Source organism: Cicer arietinum, chromosome 7, assembly GCF_000331145.2.
Source record: "Cicer arietinum cultivar CDC Frontier isolate Library 1 chromosome 7, Cicar.CDCFrontier_v2.0, whole genome shotgun sequence".
NCBI classification, from domain to species: Eukaryota; Viridiplantae; Streptophyta; class Magnoliopsida; order Fabales; family Fabaceae; genus Cicer; species Cicer arietinum.
In genome coordinates, this window is record NC_021166.2 from 56,050 (window position 1) to 74,393 (window position 18,344).

The 18,344-nt window shown below is 32.5% G+C and overlaps 1 protein-coding gene across 1 annotated transcript; it reads left to right on the plus strand.

Annotated features, from left to right (window-relative positions):
• Window positions 1-1,084: 1,084 nt before the first annotated feature.
• Window positions 1,085-14,085, plus strand: LOC101501502 (uncharacterized). Its single transcript, XM_004499323.4, has 6 exons — window positions 1,085-1,564; window positions 1,932-2,126; window positions 3,878-3,994; window positions 4,138-4,287; window positions 13,137-13,195; window positions 13,781-14,085. The coding sequence occupies exons 1-6, from the start codon at window positions 1,364-1,366 to the stop codon at window positions 13,914-13,916; spliced, it is 858 nt and encodes a 285-aa protein (XP_004499380.1). The 5' UTR covers window positions 1,085-1,363; the 3' UTR covers window positions 13,917-14,085.
• Window positions 14,086-18,344: the final 4,259 nt, after the last annotated feature.

Here is an 18,344-nt window from a genome sequence, read left to right on the forward strand (position 1 = left end):
GGTTCATTGCAAAAATAGAAATATATATTATATTATAAAAAATAGTAACGATATTAAGATAACATCGGCGAGTTTCTTTTGAATGATTGGTTTAGCATTTTTTTATAGTTTTTTCCTTCTATAATAGTCGTTTCATGGTCAATCTCACTTTGGGATTTGTAGGTTGACCAAAATTTTCAAATTCAATTAGTTGATAATGCAAATAATTGGTTCATCGTCAAGCTTCAATTTCACTTTTTCATCCATCGACACGGAAAATTGAAGTGAATCAATCGAAAAAAGAAACAAACATTCATAATTTTGTACTAATATTGTATTTGGAACCCTAACCTAATTTAGGTAGAAGTATTTTTAGGAAAAAAGAATGAAACATTTGGAGGAAGAAGAATGAAACATTTCAGGTTGATTTTAGGTTTTTTTTTAGGGAAGAAGAATGAAACATTTTTGGGTTAATTTATGTTAAAAAATATTATAATTTAATTATATTGGAGGTTTATGTTTAGGTTAAAAAAAATAATATTTTTTTAATTATATTTATGTTTAACAGTTTTATAGTTTTTGTAATGGAAATTGGATGTAATGGAAATTAGATGAAATAACTATTTTAAAATAAAATTATATTTATAGGGATGTAAATTAAACAAAAAAAACTTACGGGATCAAAATAAAAAAAAATTATAATTGCAAGAAATAAAAATATATTTAAACCTAAATATTTTCTCTCATTCCCTCTTCTACATCTATATCTAACCAAATACATCTTTAAATAATAAAAATAATTATTTCTTACGTGATATAGAATTAATTGTTGGTATTTTATTTATATATTTTTTTAAATTCAACTTTTATCTTTTTATACTACATTTCATATGACGATAACATTTATTTCTAAAACACCTTAACCTAACTATTTATTTTAGTGTTAAACTTAATTTTCTACCAAAAGTTTCTTCTACCAAAAGTTTTACATACCATTTTATTAAAATTTAAATTTTAACAAAAAGCTAGTGGCAAATATTTCTCCGTAGAAGACACGGAACTCACAATAATTTAGATTATAACTATATGGTCCGTGCCATGCAGAGTACTTTTAGACGCCAAACAAAATCCCTAAAATAAAAAGGGATAGGTCTATTAGCGGTTACTGGTTCTCAACTTTTCCCGTTTTCGCTTCAAATAATAGGAAAAGGTATTCGCATTTACGTAGGATTCGATTCGGCACGTAGAGAATTATCGTATATAAAAATATTTAAAAAGAAAGAATAAAGCAGAGTGGTGAGAAAAAGAAAAGGTCTAGGGGAAATCGAGGAAAAGGAAGGCAGTTACTGTGTATAATAAACAGTAGGAAGAAGAAGCAGAAGGAATGAGTGCGACTCTGTCTCTAACTCCGAATCCTTTCGGTTACACTTACACCACCATCTCTTCCTCTTATCTCTCTCCACATTATCATCATTCCTTCGTCAAGCATAAACCAAACCCTAATTTCAATCCCTTATTTGTTTCTCTCTCTAATCATGGGAACTGGAACAAGCCCACTCCCAAACCATCCCTCTCTAGACGGACGGTATCTCTCTCTCTCGCCTCGTCTTTTAAATACGATTATATGAGATTAATGCACCCTGGTTGATTTTTAATTCCAATTTCATGCAATTATTATTATCTTATCATATACTTGTTAGTTTTGATGACTGATGATAATTATCTATTACTACTTGTTTCAAGCAAGCTGCTGCCTAGTGCCTAGTGCCTAGTGCCTAGCAACGCACTTCCAAACCCTAGTACTGTTATGTAATGGAATATTAGTACAGTATGCTAATATTAGGATTGCTAGTATTTTCTTAGTTCTGATTATCTCAACTTGCTCTTGCATCATATTAGTATTTTTCATTCATTTTTACCTCCAAGGACTCTGTTTTTATGTACTGTTATAGTGGCTTTATGGACATATGGATAGAGATCAAGATAGATACAGTCCCGATTACGAATTGGAAAATGGTTTAGGCTTCTTTGGCTCAGATGAAGAAGTTTTGACGCAAATTCCAACTCAGGCCCAATCTATCGTCGAAGGATCAGGGACGGTCAGGGTATTGGAGTACCAGCCATATCCTGATGTTGATTATCTACAGGTCTGTGTAAACACTTCGCTGCAAAATAATTAATCTATATTCTAGATTTTAAATATGATCAGACTTTTACATGATCATCTAATTAATAATTATGTGTAAACACAAGTTTGACTTTTTAGATAGCCCCAGTGATAGCCAAACTTATTTAATGATGTTTGCTAATAATACATACAATGATCATATAAAGTTTTACCTTGACAGTAGATCAAAGCTAAGTCCTTTAAACCATCAAACAGCCATAATCAGGCTTCTTTTTCTAATTACCATGTGTTACTTTAAGTATTACTTATTGTTATCGAATAGCAGCCTTGGTTGTGCTATGGCGGGATGGGTGGTGGATTTCTGACAAACCACCATACAAGGCTTAGGCTTTTGGATTTTGAAAGGCAGACCGTGGTGGCTGCCATTCTTATGGAACCCAAGGTGCCCACAGGTTAGTGGGGGTTAAATACAGGAAAAATTTGGAAAAAAGAAGAAAAGAAACGGGTACCATCCAGCTTTAAAGTTTAAACACACCACATGAACAATAAGAGAAAGCCCCAAGAGACTTTATCCGTGGAGCAGCAGGTCAGAAGCTGCATCACATGAAAGTCTTCAATCTCATATTCTCAATCAAATCTCATCAGCCCAGGGCCGTGTAGTGAACTTTTCGGGCCTAAGACAATTTTAAAAGGCTTAACATAAGTCTATTCTTTACTATGAGCAAAGACTTTTCCAGTTTTACTATGTAACGAAAAGTTATTATAAAAAATGAATAATTGATATTTCTAAATGTAATTTGAAAATCACTTATGGATAATTGTTGTCAAATAGCCACTATAGCATAACGAAATTTGAATAGATTGCAATTGCTCCGCGATACGTTGTTTAGTACAAAGTATTGTTAAATAGTCGCTATTGCGGTGCTATAGCATAGGGGAATTTTAACAAACAACTATTTTCTGCGATCCGCACTTGACAACACTATAATGGATAGTTTTTAAAATCACTAAGTTTATATTAGTATAACTTTTGTCATTAATAATACATAATATCAATATGGTGGACTTTGTAGAAGTAAAAAAATCATCTAAATGAAGGTAAAAATCTAAATAAAGGTAATACTTCAATAATTATGAAATGAAATATAATAATAAGAAAATCAATAGTTGCGCTGATGGAAATGAGTCAAATGATCATGAAAATGGATAATGTGATTTTCTTTTTTCAAGATTTAGAAAGCACTGTCCATCCTATTAGGGGCCTAATTGACTGACAGGGCCTAAGGCATTGGCCTTAACGGCCTTACCATCTTCATGGCCTTGCTTCAGCCTCAACCTTCCATCTCTGACAACCTCCATTCTCTGCCGAGCTTTCATTTTCGATGAATAAGCACAATTTTTATTTTTTGTCTCCTCGTTATCTTCTCCAGCAACTTCTGTTTTCTCTGATTTCTCCTTATTTTTGTCACTGTCTTCTCTATTTTGTATCTCTAATTTGTTCTCCACTAAACCACTTATTATATGGTTTTCTATCAATTTAGTTTATTGCTCTTGATATGTGATTTTTTTTTTCATCCCTCTACCATAGACAACATCGTTATTCCCAATATTTTTATGGTGTATTTTTGAATTTTTGACTTCGACAATGCATTTTCACACAATCATCAAATATTCATAATCTTAAATTGTTGCAAAGTTGCAATCCTGTAAGCAACCTCAGTTGTTTTCTTGACATTAAAGTTGCACGGTAATTGAATTGATTTTTTACAGGAGTTATTAGCCATTCAACAGCAAGGACCTAGAGCTATTGGCTTTTTTGGAACACGGAACATGGGATTCATGCACCAGGAACTAATTGAGATTCTTAGCTATGCTATGGTTATAACTGTAAGATGACGTGATTACGGTCAAAATATCTTTTGCTTGTTTGTAGAACACAAGATATGGTCAAGTTCTATGATTTTTATTGACAATTCCCTGACTATGTCTCACAACTTAATCTGATTTTGTTGCAAAATTTTCTTTCATAGAAAAACCACATATATACATCTGGAGCATCTGGGACAAATGCAGCTGTTATCCGAGGTGCTTTAAGAGCAGAGAAACCGGAATTGCTTACAGTTATATTACCGCAAAGTTTGAGCAAACAGCCTCCTGAGAGTCAGGAGCTGTTATCCAAGGTAAAGTTTATGCTTGTACTTTTGATGTTTTTATACGATGTCTTTTCCGTTTGAGTTTAAAGTGTTCACATAATCTATTTTACATTTGATTATTTTAAACCTTGTGGTGGATCAGTTGCTGAACACCTGTCCTTTTTTATGTCCCTGTCTGTAACACCTGTCCTTTTTATGTCCTTGTCTGTGATATTTTATCCTTAATGAACAAAAGATGTGTCATAGTTTTTATAGTCTGCTTTACAAAGGGGGTTCCTTTCTTTCATCTCTAGTTATAGGTGGTTTAATGGTCAGGATAGAATCAAGACTCAGGATAAAAGAGTTGGACAAAGATAAGGTAGGATAGAGGCATGATTAGGTTTTACCTATCCTTTATAGTGTTTGATGTTCAAGTGTCAACACACTTGACAATATATATATATCTTATATATTAATGACAAAATTATCTTTGTTACAAGATTACATTTAAATTGCTAAACATTTTTAAATTTAAATTAATACTCACACTTTCATACTTTTATAATTTTTAACATTAATCTTAGTTTTTTTAATTTTTTTTTTTATTCTCAATAATTTTTTTAGAGCATATAAAAAGATAAAATAACCTTTTTGATATAGTTACACATAATATTTTAAAAACGATTACTAATATTTATATTAGATGAAACTAATGCTAATATATTTTTGATTTTGATGTCAATTTTAAAATTTTTATTTAAAACATATCTAGTGGCGAATCTTAAATTGAAACATTGGGGTGACTGAAATTTTAAAATTTTAATAAAAAAAAAATTAATATTGTATTGAATATCATAATTTTAAGTTGTAAATTTATAAAAATATATTAGAGAGAGGTAGTAGATTAAATTTTGATTTATATTTTTAATAATTAAAAATTAGTTGGAATTTAGTTTGGCAAATTTATTTTATTTTATTTTATAATTATAGTAGTTGTTTTTATAATTTTTTTTATAAATTATTCTCTCTGGTGTTTTTTATAATAGACATTTTAATTATAATTTGTTGTACCAAAATTTATGTATTTGGTCTAGGATCTTCTTAAATATTTTGGAGACTCTGTTCTAATCTATTCATAAAAAAAATACAATTTTAATAATTAAATAAATTGGTAAAATAAATTATAGTCCATATACACATATCAATCTACATAATGTAATGAAGATCTCCACATACCAATCTACATGATGCATGCTATTTGATTAGGTTAATTCGTGTAACAAGAAAAGAGCACAGATAGCATGTCACATTCATGTATTAGTCTCAAATATACACATACAACGATAACTCAGCAACCACAATTCAACTCATAAAAACAATTTTACTCATAAAATACCGTTATAGATCCCAAAATTACAACAACATATACCACAATGTCTATATTAATTAACATATGTTATGTCATGTCTAATTGAAATTAATCATCGATTCACATATATTAAACCATAATTATTTTATTGATTTATATAATTTGATTTTCACAACTGTCACAGTTAACAATTATTAATTTTTCAATTATTTGAACATAAATATTTTTTTTATAAATTTAACTACTTTTATACATTAAATCAAATTCATATGTAAAAGTTTCATTCAAATTATATGTCAGATCATAATTCTACGCTTGACTTTGAGAATAACTTACTATACTTATTCCCAAAAATATAGAGAAGATTCCCAAAAATATAGAGAAGATAAAAAGGAATTTCTATTGGAATTAGAAAAGTAATTTTAGAGTTTGGATATAGAAAGTATAAATATGAAATTTTGGATCACCTGATTTGCATTTGATTAGTGTCCGACTCTGATTTAGTAAGTATTTTTAAAATTATTGGAAACTTATGAATGTTAGATAAAATGTCTCATATAAATAAAGTAAAAGTAGTAGTATTTTTTAAAAAATTATGGAAAACTTTGGGGTGGCTGTGGCCACTCTATGTTATAACGAAGCTCCTCCATTGAACATTTCTATGTTATTTATTTTTTTGACAAAATATCTAACATTTCTATGTTATTTATTTTTTTGAACATTTCAAATTATTTGTATATTTTAATTTAATTTTATATTATAATTTATAAGGGTAAGTCAAAAATATTATTTACTTATCATGTCGCGCTAGTTTCTAACCCCAACTCCACTTAGATAAGAATTTAACTAGAGAGACGAGAGATACGATAAGGTGACAAGACTTAACTAGAGAGAGTAGATTGAGGCAATATGATAGTTTATTTTATTTGGTCTCTCTTATCGTGTCAATCAAACAAACCTTTATTGTTTTTCAAAGACTACCGTCATTAATTATTGAATTTCAAATGAAATATAGGTTTTGTTATTGTGTCCTCAAGGGATGGTTAACAAAAGCATTTTTCTTTGAATCACCGTGAAAATCTTAAAATTACTAGCATTTACCATCTTGAAAATCTTAAAATTACTAACACTTACCATCTTGACAATCTTAAAAGCATCTCTGAATCACCATGAACATGAGCTAGAACATAGACGAAGTTTTTCCCTGGGAGTTTAAGCATGAGGACCAACATTAGTTGGCCCAAAACCAAGTGAACCAGCTACAGTTCTGTTAGTGTTATCTCTACCAATGAGAGGTTGATTGCAAAAGGAGTGGGATTAAACGAAAAGACCAGGAGCATCAGCAAGATTGGCTCTTCATTGCCATTTATCAACAAATTAACACTACCAGAAATGACAGAAAGAAGGACCAAAGGATTGTGTAATGTGTTGTAACTGAAGAAAGTAAAAGACAAAATACTTTCATATTTTATTATTACAGCCCTAAGCTGTTTATATAGGAAAATAAATTACAATAGTAAAACTGAGTAATAATGACAGAATAAAAATAAACATAATAATATAAAATAAAAGAGAATAAAATCTAATTTCTCTCGATTCTTCAACATCCCCCTCAAGTTGGTGCATAGATATCTGTCATGCCCAACTTGGCTATAAGTCGCTCAAAATTGGGTCTTGCCAAACTTTTTGTCAAGATATCAGCAGTTTGCTGATTGGAAGTCACAAATGGCAGACATATAACTCTAGCATCAATTTTTTCTTTTATGAAATGGCGGTCAATCTCAATATGCTTGGTTCTATCATGTTGTACAGGGTTGTGAGCTATACTTATTGCTGCTTTGCTATCACAGAACAATTTTAAGGGTGAGTCAACTTTCATTTTCAGTTCGTCCAAGAGTTTACGAATCCATAAAAGTTCATAGATTCCTTGAGCCATTGCTCTGAATTCAGCTTCTGCACTGCTTCGAGCAACAACCCCTTGTTTCTTACTTCTCCAAGTAACTAAATTTCCCCAAACATAGACACAATATCCAGTGGTGGATTTTCTATCAGTAATTGATCCTGCCCAATCAGCATCTGTAAATATAGAGACTTCTCTGTCATTAGTTTTCTTGAAGCACAAACCCTTTCCAGGATTGGATTTCAAGTACCTTAAGATTCGATAAACTGCCTCCAAGTGTTCTTCATAGGGAGAATGCATGAATTGACTTACAACACTCACAGAGAAAGCGATGTCAGGTCTAGTGTGGGCTAGATAAATAAGTTTGCCGACTAACCTCTGGTATCTTCCAATCTCAACAGGAACACTGCCTTTCTCCCAAAGTTTAGCATTTAATTCCATAGGAGTATCTGCTGGTCTACACCCACTCATCCCAGTTTCTTCCAAGAGATCTAGGATGTATTTTCTTTGAGAAACAACAATTCCCTTCTTTGAGCGAGCAACTTCCATACCAAGAAAATATTTAAGCGCGCCTAAATCTTTGATCTCAAATTCTTTAGTCAAATTTTTCTTCAATCTTTCCATCTCAACAATGTCATCTCCTGTGAGAATAATATCATCTACATATACAATTAAAATTGAAATTTTACCAACATTAGAGAACTTCATGAACAGAGTATGGTCTGATTGTCCCTGCATATATCCTTGCCTTTTGACCGACTGAGTGAATTTTTCAAACCAAGCCCTTGGAGATTGCTTGAGACCATAAAGGGATTTTTGAAGTTTGCACACATTTGAACCAAATTTATCTTCAAAGCCAGGTGGGCTATCCATGTATACTTCCTCCTCCAAATCACCATTCAGAAAATCATTCTTTACATCAAGTTGGTTAAGAGACCAATCTAAATTCACTGCCAAGGACAAGAGAACTCTAATAGTGTTTAATTTGGCAACAGGAGCAAAAGTCTCTGAGTAATCAATGCCATATGTCTGAGTAAACCCTTTAGCAACCAAGCGTGCCTTGTATCTTTCAGTTGTGTTATCAGAATTATATTTCACAGTAAATACCCATTTACAGCCAACAGTATTGTTTCCTGTAGGTAATGTCACGACTCTCCAAGTTTGATTCTTCTCAAGAGCTCTCATCTCCTCAAGAACAGCTTCCTTCCACTTTGGAATTTTTAGAGCCTCCTGTATATTTTTTGGAATTTCTACAGTAGACAACTTAGAGGTAAATGCAGCAAATGAAGAAGACAATTTTGAGTATGACACATAATTAGACAAAGGATATTTAGTGCATGATCTAATAGGTTTTCTAATTGCAATAGGAAGGTCTAAATCAGGATACTCGACATGACTCTTAAGAATAGAAGAAGACTTACCTGTATCAAGATGATGTGTTGGATTATCTATTGGTTCAGAATCTTGGAAGGGTCGGAGAATGGGTCCTTCATTTCTCTGTTTATGGTTTCTTCTTTCAAAGACATTTCCCTTCCAAGTAGGGTCAATTGTAGTAAACCTGCTTTGTGTCTCTTTATCTGAGTCATTATGTTGTGGCATTTCAGGTGGTTCTTTATTATTATTGAGATCAAGAATTTGATTATTGTGATTTTCATTTGAAATTGTCCCCCCCGAATCTGCGAAACCTCATTCATAAGTGGATTGAGTTTCAATATGGATTCTTGGGCATTTTCTTTTGGTGCATCAATATAAGTCTCAAAATTTTGTGACAACGCTATATCACTTAAAGTAATGATGTTTTCAAAAGTAAAAGATGAATCTTCCTTAAAATTTCCCCCCTGAAGATGAATGTCACTAAAAAATGGTTGATTTTCAACAGAAGTAACATCCATGGTTACAAAAATTCTTTTTGATTTTGGTTTAAAACACCGATACCCCTTCTGAGTTGGAGAGTAACCGGTAAACACACATTTTATTGCTCGTGGATCGAGTTTGTCAAGGTGTTTATGTTCATGAACAAAAGCAGTGCAACCAAAAACTTTTAGTGGCAAATCAGCAGAGACACTAGTCAAAGGAAAATAATTTCGAAAAACATCAAGAGGTGTATGAAAATCTAAAACTTTAGATGGCATTCGATTGATTAAATATGATGCAGTTAAAACAGCTTCACCCCACAAATATTTTGGAACCTTATTTGCAAATAGTAAAGCTCTAGAAACCTCAAGAAGATGCCTATTCTTTCTCTCTGCAATTCCATTTTGTTGGGGTCTATTAACACAAGAACTTTGATGAACAACCCCATTTGCAAGAAAAAATCGGACAAAAGTATATTAAAATATTCTTTACCATTGTCACTTCTGAAGACTTGAATATTTGTATGGTATTGAGTGTGCACCATTTTAAAGAAATTTTTGACAACCTGTCCAACTTTCGATTTTTCTTTCAATAAATAAACCCAACAAATTCTAGTATGATCATCAATAAAAGTCATAAACCATTTTTTATTAGAAAATGTGTTTATTCTATTAGGACCCCAAACATCACTATGAATAACTGCAAACAGTTTTGATTGTTTATATGGTTGTGTAGAAAAAGAAGAACGGTGATGTTTAGCAAATTCACAAGTTTCACAATGAAATAAAGATGGATCCTTCTTAGAAAATAATTTAGGAAACAAATGTTTCAAATACGGAAAACTAGGATGTCCTAACCGTAAATGCCATAACATAATATCATCATTATTAGAAGAAACAAAAATAGATTCAAAGCAGGTACTTGTTTTTTGTTGGTCTTTGAAGTCGAGTCCATTGTCAAGATAATAGAGTCCTCCACTCTCCTTAGCATTGCCAATCATCTTCCCCGTGCTCAAATCCTTAAAAGTGCAATGAGAATGAAAGAAGTTAGCTTGACAATTTATATCCTTTGTTAATTTAGTAATGGATAATAGATTACATGATAAATTAGGAACATGTAAGACATCTTTTAAGGTTAACTTAGGTGACAGAATAACAGAACCTTTCCCTGCAATGGCTGAAAGAGAGCCATCTGCAATTTTAATTTTGTGGTTACCTGCACAAGGGCTATAAGAAGAAAATAGACTCGACTCCCCAGTCATATGATCAGTAGCACCAGAATCAATAATCCAAGTATGGCTGGGAGTGACACTAAGTAGAGCAGTATTTGGAAAATTACCTCTCTGAGCTATAGAGCAAGAAGAAGTTTGAGACTCAAGAAGTTTGTACAATTGATCTAACTGTTCCTTGGTGAAAGGAGATGGGCTTGAAGGAGACTGCTTCTCTTGATCAGATGTACCAGCTTGGAGCGCATGACCTTCGTTTCTTTCTTTTTTCTTCCAATTTAGAGGTTTTCCATGGAGCTTCCAACATGTATCACGTGTGTGCCCTGGACGTTTGCAATGTTCGCACCATGGTTTCTTGCCAACGCTCTTCCCGTCTTCATTTTTTGTGACTAGGGCAGAGCTTTCAACCTCACCAACAGAAGGTGACTTACCCATCATAACACCTTGTCTCGCCTCTTCTCTTCTAACTTCTGAGAATGCTTCCCGAAGTGATGACAATGGAATCTTTCCCAATATTCTGCCTCGGACTTCATCAAGCTGCTTATTAAGCCTAACCAATAACATGAATACACGGTCATTCTCCTGTCTCTTAAGAAACAGAAAGCTGTCCTCACAACACTTCCAATGATCATCATAGCAGAGATCCAATTCTTGCCATAGTGTCATCAACTCATTGTAATAGGTAGTGACATCTCTATCTCCTTGTTTGGTATGCCAAAATCGTGATTTAAGATCGAAAATAACAGAACACTGTCCTCACAACACTTCCAATGATCATCATAGCAGAGATCCAATTCTTGCCATAGTGTCATCAACTCATTGTAATAGGTAGTGACATCTCTATCTCCTTGTTTGGTATGCCACAATCGTGATTTGAGATCGAAAATTTGAGAAGAATTCTGAATATCAGAATATGTTTCTTTGACAGCCTCCCAAACTTCCTTGGCAGTAGGCAAAAACATAAAAGGTTTTTTGATTGTTGATTCCATATTACTAAGCAACCAAGCAATAATAACAGAGTTCTCAGATTTCCAAAACCTGTATTTTGGATCAGTTGTGGCAGGCATTTGCACCTCTCCTGTTAGGAAACCATATATTCCCTTACCGTCTAAAATCAATCTTGCGGTTTGGGACCATTCGACATAATTTTTTCCATTTAGTTTCTGGATTTCAACCTTGAGGGCATTAGAAGTTCCCTCATGGCCAAAAAAGTTGGAAGAACCATTCTGGCTGCTTAGGCCGCTGCCACTGCCACTTATGGCGCTGTCTAAATTGTCAGGGTTATTGACTACGTCTTATTTTTTTTTGCCAAACCATCGTCGTTGTCGCCGCTACCCATAAGTTTATGGCTACCTTCCATGGGGTATTGTGTGCCATTAGCTTTAGCTCAGTTGATTAGAGCGCCAAACCCTAATAGTTGTGGAAAGATTTACAAAACCCTAAGAGATCTTGATACCATGAAGAAAGTAAAAGACAAAATACTTTCATATTTTATTATTACAGCCCTAAGCTGTTTATATAGAAAAATAAATTACAATAGTAAAACTGAGTAATAATGACAGAATAAAAATAAACATAATAATATAAAATAAAAGAGAATAAAATCTAATTTCTCTCGATTCTTCAACAGTAACTGTGGTGAATCATACTCGACAGGGCTCACTTGTAATAGATTATTTTGGATTAAGATTTCTGATGAAAACAGTGGATCAAAAAGCAACAGTTATATGATAATTTAAAGGGAAAGGAAAATAAGTTGAACCTGAACAGACCTTGATCCTATGTAGTCAATAACAGCCAGTAGTGGCACTATCGTAGCCATGCGAAGCGTAGCCGTGGGTGGCTGCCTGACACGCGGTGTTGCAGAGCAGAATAGGGTTGTGGCAGTCACAACCCCACTTTTGCGGGATGGTTATGTGACGTTTGAGGCGCTCCTAGAGCGTGATGGAAGTTTGACGGTGAAATCCTAAAACAACTGTGCTGGAGACAAGCATAGGAGATGAGCCGATCGGAAAGACGAAAGCATAAAGGATTTGGAGTGAGAGAGAGGAGAGAATGAATGAGATATCTGGGAGGGACATATTAAGTTATCAACTTGAGAACTAGTGATATTTATAATGGGCTTGGTCTTTTTCTGATCCAACCCAAGATACTTAGACCTGCAGAGAAATAGACATGTTCTGTTACACCTCAATCTCAGTTGCTTTCTTTTGTTGCCTTGCGGTGATAATGTCTAGTCTTCTTTCTCTTTACTCTCATTTTTCCCTTAATAATTTTACTTTACATGCATACGCACCCTTATTGTTCCTTTTTTTTCTTATAAGTAGTGCACAATGTTCCAAATAACCTTGGATTAGATGGTAGTGTAAAGGAAGACTCAAAATCTATATACTTATTGAAGTTTTTAAGCTCCCTGAATAGGGAGAATAATGACCTTGCACACAGATGTAGGACACTTTTGAGAGCTGTGCAGGGCTCAAAATTTCCTGGAATGTGCTCCAGTTTTATAATTATTCGTTGTGATTTTCATTATTTCGTTGAATGTGCAGGTGAAAAATGTGATAGAGAAGCCCCATAATGATCATCTACCACTATTAGAAGCCAGCAGGTTTATACTACTAGCTTTTTCTTGCCGTCTTTCATTTTGGAGTTATTATACTTGCACATGCTTTATATTCACAAATCTGTCATATACTCTCATGCTAGGACGACACCTTTGACCTGCTATAACTTTTTCCGAATAGTCTGCGAGTCTGTCACTGCAGAGTATGTGAAGGATTTGTGGGTTTAGAGTTTCTGCATTTAGTGTTTTAATTCATTTATTCTTGGAAAAAAAGAAATTAAACTTAAAGAAGGAATCTTCTAATTAGAAAAAAGATCAGATGAGTGGTATTTTTTAATATGTCATATGTTTCATACTTGTGACATTGACACTTTTTCACCTGGATTAAGAAAAACGACAAACAGCGAAATTGGAATAACTTTTTTATTTAAAAACCTAAAACTTCACAAGTATGAAATCTCTTTGTTAAAATAAAACATCACTTGTGAAATGGAGGTAGTTTATTATGGGTTTGGTACCATTTTAGAGAGGCTGTGGCATAGGACATATCACTCATCGCTATTGTAATACATCTTATTTATGTTGTTTGTATGCTAATATAAATTGTCTCTACCATTGTTTCATATGCAGGCTATGTAATATGGATATCATTTCACACGTCCAACAAGTAATTTGCTTTGCTTTCCATGATAGTAGGTTGCTGATGGAAACTTGTCAAGAAGCAAAAAATTTACGGAAGATTGTGACTCTTTTCTACCTTGACTGAGATAATTTTTACGCATGTCTATACATTATTTCTCCGCATAAGTGGGGGTTGGGAGAGTAGTGTCTATTTTTGGTTTGTAATTATAGTATTAATTTAAATGTCATATTGCTCTAATTTGCCTCTTTGAAGTTTAGCTAGAAAGGTAATTTAATCATACTCTTGGAGAATACCTGTAGACTTTGTTTGCCCGTGACATGAAAATGAACACCCGCCTGCAAACCATTAGTAACCGTTACCCCTCACTTATTTACAAGACAAATAAACGACTCCAAGCAGTCCTTGGGATTAGAAAACCAAGAGGAGTCTGGGTGTGTAAAATCAATCAATCTTGCGCTAAACTAACTCCAATATTTCAACGTTTAAAATTTGATTTCTTAGATACACCCCTAAAATATCTAGTAATATCCTTAATTAATATATTTATTTTTAATTTTTCTCCTAACATGAAATCTGCCTCTGGTTTTTATAATAGGTTTTAAACAGCATTATGGTTAGAACTTGCTCACACTTGACCTCCTTTACAAACAATCATTGATGTTGGAAAAACTTGATGAAAGGCTAAAGTTTGAAGCTCAAGGTTTTCCATAAATATTATATTGCATAGGTGAGTGCAATGGAATGTCATTGTTACTTACAAAGATCTTACTTTGATGAATGCAATGCAACATGTTTTTTCTAATACAATCAATTTATTATGTTCGTTCCTTGTATGCAAGAATGTGAAAGTAAAATAAAACATGATTGTGTTTTCAAAAGATGAAATATTTATAATTATTAAGAGAAATTCAATGACAACCTTTACGAAGAAATATGTAACATCCTGCTTTTTCGAGACATTAACTAACGAAATTTTAAACGTAAAAATACATATTCGTTTTTATTTATTTATAATTATCTTAAATACTCATTTATTTTAAAATCAATTAATAATATTTTTAGTTATATTTTACAAATAATTAATCAAAATATTTACAATCACTGAAAGTAAATTTAATACGTTAAACAAAAGAAACTCTTAGAGTTAAAACTATTTTACTACCCAAACATAAATTCTAGTTGGTCATAAACTTTGGACTTGTGGAAATCTCACCCAACAAGTCTAACCCCAGCACAAAAGCATCTAAGGGCCTCCAACTGCATGTTATTGTACTTTCGCATTTCTCCTATTGGGTTGACCGAGACATTATTCACTCAAGTAACACTATATGTGATTCAAATAACAGATACAGAGCAAATATGCATGCATATATAGTTGTTATAACAAAAATATAAATAAATCATATATTTCATTTAACAGTTAAAAGTCACAATGCACCAAAGATACAAATCAATCAAAATGCACAATCTATTTGTTAGACTATATGTCAATGCATGATTCCAGAATATTGTCTCCCCCACAAGGGCTTCGTGGTCATTCCAAGTAACACCACTAACTCAAAATCCCTGCAAAGATATGTGGGCTCTAACCAATTATGGACGCACCACCAACTATGGGCTCCAACCAATTATGGACGCACCACACAACTGTGAATGCATGAATGTGGACACTTTTGTTAGTAACAGTATAGATCACTCAATCAGAACGTCCAAAATCATTTAACCTTGTCCTAAACCAACCTAGTTTAGACCCAAAGTAATCACCTTGAATAGCCTCAACATATCAAGCACAACCATTATAACAACGTATCACATAACGTTCATTTTCTACAATTTAGAAATGTCAAACACAATCATTATTAATATTCATTTTGAAGATAACACACAAATAGAACCAATACACATCATTGTACATTTAGATCACATATAATTCAAGTAGGAAAGCAGATGGAGTGATGCCCTTACCGTTATTAAAGTTGTCACTACGCCAAAAATGGTATTTTACAGCGCTTTTTTTAAGCCATTTACAGCGCTTTTTCAAAAAATTAAGCGCTGTAGTATCCAGCGCTGTAAAAAGATACAACAGCGCTCTTTAAAATAAAAAAAGCGCTGTAAATCTCTTCTAAAAATGCGCTGCTTGTTGTATTAGTTTTACGGCGCTTTTTAAAAAAAGCGCTGTAATATGCATTCCTTTATTTCAATTAGATATCTTTCTGGGATTATAACAACAATCTCCTTCATAAATCGTAATATACAATATCCGCAGTCTATGTTGTTAGTTTGACGAGAGCACTATAAAATAAAACATATAAGTCAATAAATATTTGTGGATTGATTGTTAATGAAATTTTAAAGCCATAAATTTCAAACCTTTATTAGAATCCATGTGATTTATTTGATTTTTGCTTCGACACTGTAGCACCCATTTGAGCTCGGAAAAATTGTAAAACACTATCAAATAAATGTGATTATTAGCATTAATAATCTTATTTTATTTTTTAAAAGCCTATTACAGCGCTTTTTTTAAAAAGCGCTGTAAAAGACCTTCTTATTTTATTTTTTAAAAGCCTATTACAGCGCTTTTTTTAAAAAGCGCTGTAAAAGACCTTCTTATTTTATTTTTTAAAAGCCTATTACAGCGCTTTTTTTAAAAAGCGCTGTAAAAGACCTTCTTATTTTATTTTTTAAAAGCCTATTACAGCGCTTTTTTTAAAAAGCGCTGTAAAAGACCTTCTTATTTTATTTTTTAAAAGCCTATTACAGCGCTTTTTTTAAAAAGCGCTGTAAAAGACCTTCTTATTTTATTTTTTAAAAGCCTATTACAGCGCTTTTTTTAAAAAGCGCTGTAAAAGACCTTCTTATTTTATTTTTTAAAAGCCTATTACAGCGCTTTTTTTAAAAAGCGCTGTAAAAGACCTTCTTATTTTATTTTTTAAAAGCCTATTACAGCGCTTTTTTTAAAAAGCGCTGTAAAAGACCTTCTTATTTTATTTTTTAAAAGCCTATTACAGCGCTTTTTTTAAAAAGCGCTGTAAAAGACCTTCTTATTTTATTTTTTAAAAGCCTATTACAGCGCTTTTTTTAAAAAGCGCTGTAAAAGACCTTCTTATTTTATTTTTTAAAAGCCTATTACAGCGCTTTTTTTAAAAAGCGCTGTAAAAGACCTTCTTATTTTATTTTTTAAAAGCCTATTACAGCGCTTTTTTTAAAAAGCGCTGTAAAAGACCTTCTTATTTTATTTTTTTAAAGCCTATTACAACGCTTTTTTTAAAGAGCGCTGTAAAAGACCTCCTTATTTTACTTTTTAAAAGCCTATTACAGCGCTTTTTTTAAAAAGCGCTGTAAAAGACCTTGTTATTTTATTTTTTAAAAGCCTATTACAGCGCTTTTTGTAAAGAGCGCTGTAAAAGACCTCCTTATTTTACTTTTAAAAGCCTATTACAACGCTTTTTTAAAGAGCGCTGTAAAAGACCTCCTTATTTTATTTTTTGAAAGTCTATTACAGTGCTTTTTTACAGACTTTTTAAAGCGCTTGTCCAAAAGCGCTGTAAAAGACCTCCTTATTTTTTTTTAAAAACCTTTTTACAGCGCTTTTCCAAAAAGCGCTCTAATAGGTCATTTAATTATGTGAAATCAAAGTCTTTTACAGCGCTTTTTTTACAGCGCTTGTCAAAAAAGCGCTGTTGTATCCTCCGTTATTTTTAAAATATCATACAACAGCGCTTGTATTTAATAAGCGCTATAAAAGACGCGCTATAAAATGTCATTTTTAGCGTAGTGTGTATTTAGAATTATGTTTCACAAACTCTTGTCTCACTCATTTCACACCTGCTGCTGTGAGAGCACGATTTCTCCCTCTCTGAACTTCGTTTCGCCGATCCAACCATTGAAAACCTGGATCTGAATGTTGCGAACCTTATGTCCAAAAATCAGTCCGATCCAACGATTAACGAATGCGCAATCGATGTTTTTCTGATACTGATTTAACAAATTCGGGAATAGAATTACTCCTCCCTTTTCTCTTTTGGTGGTTGCCTTTTCTATCAAAATGGTTTCCCTCTCCTTCTCAACTAAACCGTTAGCAAAACGTTTTTAAATGAAAGACATTTGTTTTATTCATTTTTATGGATAACTGGTATTAAGTGGATATTAAGTGAGGAAAAGTGGGGACGTGACATTTCAATTAAGCCATGAAACTTGTTTTTAACGGTGACCATTTGATGCTTTTATTATTATTATTATTATTATTATTATTATTATTATTATTATTATTACCAAAAATTAAAATAATATCATCAACAATTATTTCTAAACCTAAATAAAAATATAAAAATAACATAAAATGACTGGATGTTATATTCTACCTACCTTACACAGTTTCGTCCTTGAAATTGGCGTTAATGAAGAAAAAATTGCGAGTCTTACAAAATACATGAGTGATGGAAGATTTTGAAGCCATGGCTATTTTTACACATCCATTTATGATAATTGACAATGAATCATCAATGAAGAGAATAGAGTGTGGGTGTGTGTAGAGAGAGAGAGAAAACA